The sequence below is a fragment of the Geotrypetes seraphini genome, chromosome 7 (genome assembly GCF_902459505.1).
Source record: "Geotrypetes seraphini chromosome 7, aGeoSer1.1, whole genome shotgun sequence".
NCBI classification, from domain to species: Eukaryota; Metazoa; Chordata; class Amphibia; order Gymnophiona; family Dermophiidae; genus Geotrypetes; species Geotrypetes seraphini.
Window position 1 is genome coordinate 38,032,083 of NC_047090.1, and position 14,213 is coordinate 38,046,295.

Below are 14,213 nucleotides of genomic sequence, written 5' to 3' on the forward strand. Positions count from 1 at the left end.
TGTATACTTTGGAAGAAATGCGGGAGAGGAGAGATATGAGAAAGATGTTTAAATCCAATGTCAAAAAATTTATCAATGTTATTAGCCTAGTGGTGAAGATACCCACTGAAGCACTTTTACTAATAGTGGAGAAAAAGCCTCAACTGCATCAAAAAATGCTTTCAATATCAGATGGCAACCCAGCGGGTTATAAGCCAGTCAAATTCTGTCTCATAGGCTTATAACCCGCTGGGTTGCCATCTGATATGAAAGCATTTTTTAATGCAGTTGAGGCTTTTTCTCCACTATTAGCAAAAGTGCTTCAGTGGGTATCTTCCCCACTAGGCTAATAACATTGATATATTTTTTGAGACTGGATTTTTTTGTTATTTGTGTGACAAAGATGTTTAAATATCTATGTGGCGTAAATGTGCACGAGTCGAGGCTCTTTCATTTGAAAAGAAGCTCTGGAATGAGACAGCATAGGATTAAGTTAAGAGGCGATAGACTCCAGGGTAACCCAAGGAAATACTTTTTTACAGAAAGGGTGGTAGATGCGTGGAATAGGCTCCCGGGCAGAGGTGTTAGAAACAAAGACAGTGTCTGAATTCAATTAAGAGTGGGACAGCCATGTGGGATCTCTTAGGGAAAGTTAGGAGATCGTGGATGCTGCGGATGAGCAGATTGAATGAGCCCATTTGGTCTTTATCTGCCATCATAACTCATATTTCTATGTTTCTATATGTTAAACTTTAGCCTAAAGATGTTCTTGATAAAGCCTTCGGGTGAAACATGTCGAGCTGACAGGTCCTACCCGACATCTAAAGAAAATTACCCTTACGGTCAAGAAGGGCTAAATTACTGCTGAAGCTAAGCAGAAAGTTTTTTCTTCCTTTTTAAAGATATATGAAATATTTATGCGTTTGGAAGTAGTTTAAGCCACATATAAACAGCATAGAGCACTTTAAAAAGAAAAAAATAAGTCTAATGAAGATGAACATGCCAATTGAGTGATTAAGCCTAAAATTATTTGGCTGGTGGTTGGCACACTCTGAAGACTTAAAAAAATTTTTTTTGAGTACATAAGATACACCAAATATATTGCAGATGCTGTCTTTGTTATCTATATTTTAAAGGCACAGGAATTGAGAGCAGCCATACAGCTGGTGTAAGTGATCACAGGTAACTGCCTACATTTTGTCTTATAGAACAGGCTTCAAATATTGTCTCACTTTAAAACACAGCTTTGTTGCGTGATTGAGAACTAGAATTTGTTTTAAAAGTCTAATGAAAAACACTGGTGTCGATGAGTTGAGTGCCAGCATTTACAGCAAGCTGGCATACCAAGCTAGTTCAACTTTAGGCACGAGTTTCAGCTCAAAGTGCTATTCTATTTAAAAAAAAAAAAAAAAGGCGCTCATCTAAGAGTGCACTTTATAGAATACTCTTCGTGCCAATTTCTTTTCCGGCACCGATTTTTTTGAGTGCCATTTATACAATTCCCCCACCCATGTGCTACAAAAAACCTGACGTGCGATTTCAAGTGCAATTGCAGGCGCTCCTTTCTTGTGTCTACATATTTATTTATAGTTTGAGAGAGATCCGGAACCTGACGGTTTCCTTGCATCTTAGGCTGAGATCTAGTTATTCAAAAGTTTGTCTAGTGATAAATATCTGCTACCATACTAGATATCATCAGTGACAGATGTGAGGGCCAGATTCTGTAACTGGCGCCTAAGACATTTAGGTGCCTATTGGATGCCAATCACATTTGTGTGCTAAGTACAGAATCTCACCTAGGGTTACCAGCCATTCGGATTTCCCTAGACATGTTCTCCTTTTCGAAGACATGTCTGGGGGTCTGGATGGCTTTTCAAAACCCTGCACTTTGCTCGGGTTTTGAAAAGCTTCTAGCGACGACGAGACAGCATCTGCGCACGCAAAGCAGTTGACGTCACGCGCGTGCGTGTGATGTCATCGTGTCGCACCAGCACATGAGCAGATGCCGTCCCGACGAGCAAATAGGCCGAGGGGGCGTGGCTGGGGGGGCAGAACAGGGCGTGGCTGGGTGGAACAGGGCGGAACTGGGGGGTGGGGCCTTGGATCTGTCTTTTCGTTTACAAAAATCTGGAGACCCCAATCACACCTAACTAAAATTTAGGCACTTGTAATATAGGCCAGAGTTTTACAGGCCTACTTTATAAGTGCCTAAGTCCTTTAGAGAATCATGTCTAGTGGAGCCTAAGCCTTTCTCCACTTCGAAAACACCTTCTTTGTGTTAGGCCAGGGGTAGGGAACTCCGGTCCTCGAGAGCCGTATTCCAGTCGGGTTTTCAGGATTTCCCCAATGAATATGCATCGAAAGCAGTGCATGCAAATAGATCTCATGCATATTCATTGGGGAAATCCTGAAAACCTGACTGGAATACGGCGGCTCTCGAGGACCGGAGTTCCCTACCCCTGTGTTAGGCACTGCTAGGTGCCTATCTTTTGTAGTATCGTGCCTAAGAAAATAGCCTATCTCCCAATTAATTTTTCTTTATTTCAATTAGGAACTTGTTAAAGCTCATTATTGAAGCCAATTTACTGATTAAACCCTTCCCCAACCTCCCCTTTTATAAAACCGTAGTGCTGTTTTTAGCGTCAGACGTGGCAGTAACAGCTCCAACGTTCACAAAATTCCTATGAGTGTCAGAGTTGTTACCGACGCGGCCAGCGCTAAAAACTGCGCTATGGTTTTGTAAAGGGGAGGGCAGTTAGGTGCTTCTTATAGAATTTAGGCACTTCTTATAGAATTTCCCCGAGCGACTAACTTCTTGTTCTGTGCTATGCTAGCTTCCTACTGACCTTTAAGCTGGGTAGCTGTAGTTCCTTAGTTAAGAATACTGTAGAAGACACATGCTTACTTTACCACAATATTTCCTAATGTCTTGGGCTTCGTTTGTTGCATGTTGTTGTCCAAGATCATAACTGAAACATAATAAAAAAAAAATAATAAGTCTAAGACGGAAGACCTGTTATGCAATAATAAAGTCTGGCGCATACTGCTTCTTTTAAGATTCTCATAGACCTAAGTGTTAAAGATGCATATTTTGTTAGTGTACATCGTGGTGCATCTTAAAAAATTTTATGCATGCTAAATTAACTTAACGTACATTAATTTGATTGGCGTACATTAAAAAGAAAAATGTAAATATGTTATACTTTTAATTAGAACCAGTATATGAAATAAACCAATAAAAGGTAACCCCTCCCCCCCAAAAAATAAAATAAACTAGGGAAAAACCCAAACATAGTTAAACTTTGCAACCTGTGCACATCCCTGCTGACCACCATGTAGGGTCACATTCTATATACAGTCCCACAAAAATGGCACAATAAAAAGCTTAGCAACATTCTATAACTAAGCACGGTTTAAAGAATATGCATTAGCAGCTGACCCTGCAGCTAAGATTTAGGTGCAACCATTTACTGAATGCCAGCTAAAACCTGATGTAAAACGCCCGCGCTGAAATTCACCAAAGATCGGGCATATTCTACAACTCAGTGCCTAATTTTGAGAAGCAGTATAAAGACCTGTAGAAAGGCAAAATCACCTGCTTGATTCTATTGCTCATGCCTCTATTAACCCTAGCGCCAACTAAAATGATAAAAGGCATGACTCAGCACTAGACTGGCTGACTAGATGCTGACACATGTCTGGCAGACTCAATGGTCCATATTTACTACTGATTGTTTTCTATTTAGTCTGCAAAAAAGCACATTGGTTACCAATCTCTTAAAGAATCACATGCAAAATTGCATTAATAACCTTCAAAATCCGTCTAACAAATGCACCAATATTTCTTGACCGTTTTCTTATACCGTATACTCCACTTAGGACATTAAGATCAACAGAACAGCATCTCTTGACTATTCCCGCCCTAAAAGTTATTGGTACAAGGAGGTCTACTATTTTTTCGGTCATAGCTCCTCAGCTCTGGAATACTTTACCAAGCTATTTGCGTGGAGAAACATCATTAGAAAAATTCAAAGGCACTTTAAAAAGCTTCCTGTATAGAGATGCCTTTGAGATGGCGCAGTGGTTAAAGCTACAGCCTCAGCGCCCTGAGGTTGTGGGTTCAAACCCACATGACCCAGGACAAATCACTTAATCCTCCCATTGTCCCAAGTACATTAAATAGAATGTGAGCCCACTGGGACAAATGGAAAAATGCTTGAGTACCTAAATAAATTCATGTACACCACTTTGTGCTCCCCTGGGAGAACAACATAGAAAATTGACTGTATAAATAGTATGAAGAGTTTCAGCAGAGCTGGTATTGTGACATCATAATGCCTCATTCCACCAATAAGAGCCAACCTCAGTGATGTCACAATGGCTCACTTTCACTGCATTTTGATTTCTAGAGTGGTGCAGTGGTTAAAGCTACAGCCTCAGCACCCCAATGTTGTGGGTTCAAACCCACGCTGCTCCTTGTGACCCTGGGCAAGTCACTTAATCCCACCATTGCTCCAGGTACATTAGATAGATTGTGAGTTCACCAGGACAGACAGGGAAAAATGCTTGAGTACCTGAATAAATTCATGTAAACCGTTCTGAGCTCCTCTGGGAGAATGGTATAGAAAATTTTTTTAACTTTATATTTTAACATCCAATACTTAATTAGTCCTCATCGCCGAGACTTAATTAATCTTATATCTTCATACTTCTATCTCTTTTTCTTTCTTTAATTATTGTAGTTCATCCCCCTTTCCTTTTGTACCAGTATCGGATTTTTGTAAGTATATATTAATTTGTATTAATTTATTATAGTGTTTCACCCATTTTAAATTTGTAATTCGCTTTGAAATACTTGACAATGCGTGTATATCAAATTTTATTAAAAACTTGAAACTACCAACTGATGGATAGAAATAATTTAATCTAGGCAGAGGCTGAAAATAAATTGGGAAGACATACCAGGGAAGACAAGGAAAGGTAAGGGAGAGGAAAGGAAAGAGAGATACCAGACCATGTGGGGGGGGGGAGAGGAGGAGGGAAGTGAAGGGGAGGAGAGGAGAGAAATGCCAGAGCATGGGGGGAGGGGGAAGGAGACAGAGATGCCAGACCATCAGGGGAGGGGAGGGCTGGGAAGAAGATGGATGCCAAACCAAATGAAGGGAGGGAGAGATGGAAGGGGCATAATAAAAGGATAGATGCCATATGGAAGGGGCAGAGAGAGGGAAGACAATGAACGGAAGGAAAAGAGGGATGAGAAGATGAGGAAAGCAGAAACCAGAGGTGACAAAAGGTAGAAAAAAGTTTTCTATTTATTGTTTTGCTTCAGGATAAAGCAGTATTGTAGCTGTGTTGATAAATGTTTATAAATAGACAAAGGAAATATGATCCTTTTATTGAACTAATTTTAATACATTTTTGACTAACTTTCAGAGTTCAAAGCCCCCTTCCTCAGGTCAGGACAGGATACCCTAACAGCAGTATACTTTACTGACCTGAGAAAAGAGGTTTTGGCCTCTGAAAGCAAATTGAAAAATGTATTAGTCCAATAAAATAGTATTATCTTATTCTCCATTTCTGTTTTATTTTTATTTGTTAATTTGTAAAATGATGATTGTTATTTCTTAGGGTTTTTTTTCACATTTACATTGGTTTGCACAATATTAGGGGACATGCATCACTGTTTCTGTGGTGTTATCTTATATGCAGAGTCTAGCTTCTTGGTGGTTCAGTTTAACTTTTCTCTACATATTTCTAGTTTTAGTTTGTGATTACTTATTTCATACTGGGCGAGGGCATATATGTGTTCTGTATGTATGAAAGACATGATTTTCTGTTAGCACTGACTGTGCAGGATCGATCTGTACTAATCTGACTTGTTTAGTTTTACAATGGATGTATTGATGTTCTAGTGCTCACTGCAGTGTGTAAGATGCTGTCTGTGACCCTGGGCAAGTCGTTTAATCCTCCACTGACCCAGGCACATTAGACAGATTGTGAGCCCACCAGGACACATAGGAAAAAGGCTTGAAGTACCTGTATGCAAACCGCTTTGAGTGTGGTTGCACAACTACAAAAGGCAGTGTACAAGTCCCAATCCCTTTCCTCTTTTTCTAGGTACACTCTTCTTGTGCGACTTGTGGATTATTACTAAAAATCCTGTTTTCATATCGAGGAGGATGGGGAGTGTTAAAAAAATGATCGGCCCCAGGTGTCACACATGCTAGGTACATCACTGGCTTTAAGTACAGTCCTAAGTCTTCTTGGTTCCTCTAAGAACCCCCCCTCCCCCACCTACCCTCCAACTTCATAGGTGAGCCAGGGAAAGGCCCCAAGGATTGGCTTCCTACAAATTATGAAAACATTGTTTTTGTTTCATTTCCTTCTATTCCATACAAATACAATCCGGTCTTGATGATACATTTCCCACAACAATTTCAAGCCCCAGAGCACAATAAGCAGAGCAATATTTTATCAAGAATGTTTTACTTCTGCGATTCCAAATAGACAATGGCTCTAGCAATGCTAAACATTACCAGGAAGCTAATATTTTCTTGCAATTAAATTCCGCTAAGGAAGTTCTCAAAAGATATTTCCCAAATGTCTCTCCGAAACAGCAGCACACAAGCCTGAATAGAAAACATTTCTTCTTCAACAAAGTGTTTGGGAACAAACAGTAGTCTTAAAATAGGATGGGCCTGCCCTCTCGCTAGGTTTCTTCTCCTCAATACGAGTATTCAGTGGCGTAGTAAGAAGGGGGGGCGGGTCTGCACCGAGTGCCATGTTGGAGGGGACATCAGCACCCCGCCTCCTCTCTGCCCCACCCCCGCCTCTTCCCACTCTTCCCCTCGAGTGCACCCCCCCCTCTTCCCTTCCCCCCTACCTCTAATTGAAGTTGTTGCGGTCTACCGCGTGCTCCTCACGAACCCGCCGCTGATGTCACTTCCTGGGTACCAGAGGGAGAGCCGACGGGGGTCGCAAGGAGCACATGGTCGACTGCTGCGAGCAACAACTTCAACGGTATGGGGGAAGGAAAGGAGGTGCCACTGCTGCCCCCAGCTGCTTCGCACCCTCGCTACGCCACTGTGAGTATTCACGTTGCAGTTTAAATTATTTCTGGCCAACATAAAATAGTGGAGTGTCTCCAATGACGGAGCCACTAATATCTGGAACACACACTGCATCTTTATTTATCTGTGGGAAAATGGATTTTCCACTGATCGCAGAACCCCAGCTGTCAGCAGATACAGTTACACAACAACGTGAAAACAGCAAATTAACGACAGATAATAAAACACAGAACACAAAATACGGTTTACACACAGTAAATCAAACTCCTAACAAATCTTGCTCTTGAGTGCATCAATTACCATAGCATCCTACGGCTTGTTGTAAAAATAATATTTTTGTTTGTAATTCTTTTTCCCTCTTTCTGCATTTCTTTATTTTATTTTTAGAAAAGCGTGCAATCTTTTTCCGACAGGGAGAGAGTGGTCCAAAGCTCTATTGATTCAAGTCTCTTTTAAGAAAAGAAAAAACAACAACAACTAGGGTGCTCTTTCTTGATGAGAAAGGGCATAATCTCAATCAGCCTTCATATAAAGAGCACATTCCTCTTTGATTGACTTAAAAACAGAAAAACCAGTAGAATTCCAAATTACGAGTCACCAGTGAAGGCTGTACAGTATGGGGACCGATCCAGTCACGAGACCTGCAACTTGTAAATTACACGAGCAGCTGCATTTTGGACAGGCTGAAGGAACCACATCAATTAATGCAGGAGGCTTAGAGTCAGTTGAATTACTGGAATCTAGCCCAATCGAGACTACAGACTGCAAAATTGTTTCTAGTTTCGCGGTCAAGAAGAAACATTTCCATCTTCTAGACCAGTGGTCTCAAACTCAAATCCTTTGCAGGGCCACATTTTGGATTTGTAGGTACTTGGAGGGCCTCAGAAAAAATAGTTAATGTCTTATTAAAGAAATTACAATTTTGCATGAGGTAAAACTAAATCTTTCCTTTTGGCTAAAGTAGAGAATGACACTGTGGTGGGTTACCTGCGGCTAGCCGCGTTTAGCAGCGGGTAGCCCGCCGAAACGGGGAAGAAAAAATAGTGGCCTCTGCGGGACGGGGACAAGGCCATTCACCACCCCGTGGAGCGGTGAATGGACTTGTCCCCGCAGTGAAGCAATCAAGATCGCGCGGTCCCCGCCATCTCCCTCCCTCCACCTCACCTTTGAACTGAAGAGCAACCGCCGGTTGAATTTCTGCCGGTCTGTGCGAAGAAAAAAAAAAAAAGCCTCTCCTTTTTTCCTGCTCTTATCGCCATGCTGCAGCTACTAAAGCAGACAGGAAGTCTTTCCGATGTCAATTCTGACGTCGGAGAGGACGTTCTGGGTCAGCCAATCGCTGCCTGGCTGGCCCAGAACGTCCTCTCCGACTTCAGAATTGAGTCGGAAAGACTTCCTGTCGGCTTTAGTAGCTGCAGCATGGCGGTAAGAGCAGGGGAAAAGGAAGGAGGCTTTTTTTTTTTTTTGAGCAGCAGGGAGGCAGCAGGCTGGCTTTGGCTAGGGAGGGAGAAAGGTAGGTAGGCAGGCAGGATTCGGGGATGGGGGTGGGACAAAGTGTAGAAGGCAGTGAGAGGGACATAGGAAGGAGGCACTGGGGGCACTAAAGACAGGAAGGGGCACTAAAGATATGGGAAGGATCATCCTCATCGAACTTGCTTTCAATCCCCTCGTTGAGAATTATCGGCACAAGACGAAATGATATGTTCTCCGTGGTGGCCCCTTCATGGTGGAACGCCCTTCCAAATTTTATTAAAAACGAAAAAGACCTTATCTCTTTTTAAAAAATTTTAAAAACATATTTATTTCAAGACGCATTTGATTTATGATCGATCTTTTCTAAATTCTCTCATTCTACTAATAATTTATAAAATTTCTACCTTACCTCACCCCATGTTTACCTAATATGTTTTCCTTTTTATGTGAATTTTAACAAATATCGTAATTGTAACTTTCCCCCTCCTTCCTACTCATTCGTGTCTGTCCAACATGTCTGTCTATTGTCTAGCCCATTTAAAATACAGTGGTGCCTCGCATAACGGCCGCCTCGCACAGCGAACGCTGCGCACAACGAACTTCTTGTCTTGATCCGTACAACGGACTTCGTTTCACACAACGAAGTCGCCCGAGCTGCATCGCAAACCTCCCCCCGCCGCCACCGCATAGTTTTAAACCTCCCCCCGCCGCCACCGCATAGTTTTAAACCTCCCCCCGCCGCCACCGCATAGTTTTAAACCTCCCCCCGCCGCCACCGCATAGTTTTAAACCTCCCCCCGCCGCCACCGCATAGTTTTAAACCTCCCCCCCCGCCGCCTGGGCCTGCGCTGATCTCTGAATGGCTGCAGTCAGCTCTCGCGGGACTCACAAGAACTAACTGCAGCCAGCTCTCGCGGGACTCACAAGAACTAACTGCAGCCATTCGGAGATCGGCATGGGCCCACACAGGCGTGCAGAGGAATTGCTCCTGATCTCTGCGCTTCTGGCCTGTACGCCACTGGCTGGAAAAGATGGGAGGAATTAAAAAAGGTACTGGGGAGTATGTGGGGGGTGATTATAATACACAGCAAGGATCAACAAAACCCCTGTCTCCCCTCCCCTTCACATATATCCCCTCTATATCATGCTAACAGCTCTAACAAGGTAAATTTATCTTTTTTTATGTCATCTTAGCATATTTTATGCTACAGAACGAATTATTTTTTTTTACATGTATTGTTATGGGAAAACGCGTTTCACATAACGAACTTTTCGCATAACAAACTTGCTCCTGGAACGAATTAAGTTCGTTGTGTGAGGCACCACTGTATATGTATTACCACAATCTGTTGGTTTTTAAACTGTACATCGCTTAGATATTGTAATAAGCGATTCATCAAATGTAATTAAACTTGAAACTTGGAAGGAGGCACTGGGGGCACTAAAGACAGGAAGGGGCACTAAGGACATGGGAAGGAGGCACTGGGGGCACTAAAGACAGGAAGTGGCACTAAGGACATGGGAAGTAGGCATTGGGGGCACTAAAGACATGGGGAGGAGGCACTGGGGGCACTAAAGACATGGGGAGGAGGCACTGGGGCACTAAAGACAGGAAGGGGCACTAAGGACATGGGAAGGAGGCACTGGGGCACTAAAGACATGGGGAGGAGGCACTGGGGGCACTAAGGACATGGGAAGGAGGCACTGGGGGCACTAAAGACATAGGAAGGAAAGAGGGAAGGAATAGAAAGGGACAATTCTTGGGCCTGAGTGCAGAAAGAAAAAAATGAAAGAAAGGATACACAGACAGAAGGAAACGCAACCAGAGACTCATGAAATCAATCACCAGACAGCAAAGGTAGGAAAATGATTTTATTTTCAATTTAGTGATCAAAATGTATCAGTTTTGAGAAATTATATCTGCTGTCTATATTTTGCACTATATTTGTCTATTTTTCTATAGTTACTGAGGTGACCGAGCTTGCGGAGATGGGGCGGAAACAGGATTTTAAAATTTTAGTCCTAGTAGTTTGCCAGTCTACAAAATAATTTTTTTATTTCTGCCGGTTCACGGGTGTAAAAAAGTTGAAAAACACTGATGTAGAGTATGGCCGGCTTTCTTTTTCGCCCAGCCGCACGCGTTCAAAATGCCGCGCTTGCGCAGCTGCTCGAGTTGATCAATCTTCTCCTCTCTTACAACTTCCTGTTTCCGGTTGCGTCAGAGGAGAATATTGAACAAATGAGCACCTGCACGTGCGGCTGGGCGAAAAAGAAAGCCGGCATACTCTACATCTAAGGTGAGATGGAGGGAGAGAGATGGCGGAACACTGCAATCGGTCGGGTGTCTGCTGTTTTTGTATCACTGCCTGCCTGCACTCACGTTCCAGATCCTCCTGCATTTTTAGTGTGCACAATTGATCTGATTCGAGCTATAGGTGAACATGGGGGACACGTCATTGCAAGGGAGGACAAGTCAATTGATTTATTTTATGTTCTGTTTTTACTACAGGGCAGATGCACTGAAACAGATTCTCAGTGCAGTAGTAGTAGTAGTGGTGGCAGGATTCTCTTCTGTCTTCATGGTGTTTCGCAGTACTGAGGCTTATATGGATGCTGCGGGGACGGTGACGGGGCGGTGAATGGGATGGCAGTGGCGGTGAAAGGGATGGCGGTGACGGTGACGGGGTGGTGAAGGGAACGGCGGTGACGGGGCGGTGCAGAGGATGGTGGGCCGGGGACGGTGCAGTGATGGGGACAGATTTTTTCCCCATGTCATTCTCTAGGCTAAAGTCTTAATAATAATATTGTCATTTATAGCTAAAGAGACATATGATCAATAAACTGTTTGATTTTACTTCTGTGATTATGATAAACATACCGAGGGCCTCAAAATAGTACCTGGCGGGCCGCATGTGGCCCCCGGACCGCGAGTTTGAGAACACTGTTCTAGACTCACAGATAAAAGACATTTAAAAAGAAAACACACATACACTGGGAAAAAAAAAAAAAGATGAATCCATGCGGTATAGGAGAGGAGTTCAGAAGAACAAATCGCAGAAAATGATTGATACAATACATCTCAGTAAGTCTGCCATGAACTTTAGAGCAATCATATATACACAGTATAAAGATATCCTAACACAGTCAAAGACAAAGTAATGGGAAAGATAGTCAAGCAAGGTTTCAACGGAAGATAAATGGCTAATATTCTGTCAATTACAGAATCTGCAAAAGCAATTTTTAAAAGTGCCACATTTTTTAAAGAGCTAATTAGCCCCTATCACTTCGATTTCTGGAGATTGAACAGCAGAAATCAAATTCAGTAGACTCTTAGTTAAGCGGCACCCACGGGGATTGATAGATGCTGGATAAATATAGCTTCTGGTTGCTAATACTATACCCCATTCTATGCCATACCATAAACTGTTCCAGACAAACTACAAGGCATGTGGTAGGCAAAGCATAAATGTACTGAGGTTTTTATTTAAAGTATCACAGCAGGGGTATCAAACTCAGGCCTGCAGGCCAAATCTGTCCCGCAGTGTACAGTACTCCCCCGATATTCGTGGGGGTTCCGTTCCAGGAACATCCGCGAATGTTGGAAAACCGCAAATACGGTTTTTAGCAAGGGAGGTAGGAGAAGGCAGCCGGAGCGCCGGCGAGTGAAGGATATCACTCGCGGTATGCTCCGACCGCCTCTTCCTGTACTAAAGTCGGGCCTCACCAATCAGGAGCTGCTTTGACATGCAGCTCCTGATTGGTGAGGCCCGACTTTAGTACAGGAAGAGGCGGTCGGAACATACTGCGAGTGATTTCCTTCACTCGCCAGCGCTCCGCCTGCCCTCTCCTGCCTCTCCGGCTGCCCTCTCCTGCCCAGTCATTCGCAGTCGGAAAATACCGTGAATGACCGGGACCGCGAATCACGGACCGCAAATTCACGGGGGAGCACTGTAATTATATTCGGCCCATGAGAAAATACCAAATGTCTACTAGAGTTGGCCCACCGGTAGTTTTTTGACCCAATTGGCTCACGTCCCCATTAGACACATCATTACGTTTGACATTTTTACAAGTTCCTGTGGCGTTCTCTGGCTCTCTTCACAGTCTCACACTGCGTCGCAATAGTACTGGGCTCTTCTGCAATTGCTTTTTTTGATAAGTATTGATTTTTTTTCATCATTTTTTCTTCTTTTTAATCCCTTGTATATATAGTCTTTTGATCACGTTCTAATTTTGATGTTTTGTTTTCTGGCCCTTGTTCTTTTCCGGTGCTAGTGTTTTTACGTATTCCTATTTGTTTTCTCCGCTTCACGTTTTCTCCGCTTATTACGATTATACTTTTACGTTTTTTTCAAACATACGTTGCTAATTCACACGGTATTTTATTTCAACCCTGTTTTGATTTTAATCCCTTTGTAGTTATTCCGTTTTAAGCTTGGCTCAGCTTTTTTACATCAATCATGGGCTAGTTGTACCTTGAATCATTGTGTTTTAAACAAATCGTTTTTTAAAATACAGTGGTACCTTGGTTTGCGAGCATAATTCGTTCCAGAAGCATGTTCGCAGTCCAAAGTGCTCATATAGCAAAGCAACTTTCCCCGTAGGCCATAATGGCAACTTGGATGATTCGTTCCACCTGACCCGACCCCCACCGGCGCTGCTCCCTCCCTTTGCAATCGCCTCTTCACCCCTCCCCCCCTCCACTGACTGGCCCTGTCCTTACCATGTGCCGCCAGTGTTGGAAAGTGCTGCCAGTTTTCTGCTGGGCTGCTGCTGGGCCTTGAGCATCTGCACATGCTCAAGGCCTTCTTGCTCACACCCATTTCGAGATTCTCATGAGGTTTGACTGTATATTGTTTTTTTAAATATATTGTCTACAATTTCCTTTTGGAGTTGTACAATTATTATTTGGTTTATCTTATTATTTTTTATTAAAAGATTGCTTTTATTATCTTTCAAGATTTGTTGCACATTGTTGATGCCCAGATTCTCAACGTGTGTTTCCCACACATATTAGTACAATTTCCTTTTTCCCTATCACCATATTGAGTGTGGCCTCCATTCGTCGCCTGCCCTATTCATCGTTATATCTGATGAGAAAGAAAAACTTCCTCAATTGTAGACATTTGTTCAATAAATATCAAGGTTGGCAAGCAACTTTGTCCAAGTTTTTAATTTTGGCCCAATGTGTATTTGAGTTTGGCACCCTTGTATTACATTACATTACATTGATGTCTTCTATCCCGCCAATACCTTTCAGTTCTAGGCGGTTTACAACAAGAAATTAACCTGGGCATTCCCAGGGAGATTACAAGATTGATAGCTATAGTATGCATCGGGATCTGGGAATGGTTGATACAGTTTGGTTGGATTATATGACAAATTTTTAGAATAGTATCTCTCATTTTTTTAATTTTTTTTTTTTTTTTTTTTTGCTGCTTGCTTGAGAGTTCTGGTTGCTTGAGTTCCGGTTAACAGAGAGTCTACTGTAGAGAACAATTTGGAATGGCCTCAAATAAAGTTAATTGAAAAACAAAGGGCTGGCGAACCACAATAAATAAACCCTAAAATACAAAAAGTGGAAGGGCCACAAATAAACAGGATGAGAGCAGGAGTCCAAAATAAAACCGCTTTATTAAAAAGGATGAGGCAGCGAAAACCAGATTGAACGGATAGACTAGGGACCCAACA

The 14,213-nt window shown here is 42.7% G+C and overlaps 1 protein-coding gene across 4 annotated transcripts in view; it reads right to left on the reverse strand.

The window, feature by feature from the left end:
• ACSS3 (acyl-CoA synthetase short chain family member 3) overlaps nucleotides 1–14,213 on the reverse strand; it is a 182,983-nt gene that overhangs the window by 37,380 nt on the left and 131,390 nt on the right. For all 4 annotated transcript variants that reach the window (XM_033951908.1, XM_033951907.1, XM_033951906.1 and 1 more), the window contains one exon: nucleotides 2,885–2,948. In XM_033951908.1, coding sequence (XP_033807799.1) covers nucleotides 2,885–2,948 — 64 coding nt within the window. The remainder of the gene's footprint in view (nucleotides 1–2,884; nucleotides 2,949–14,213) is intronic.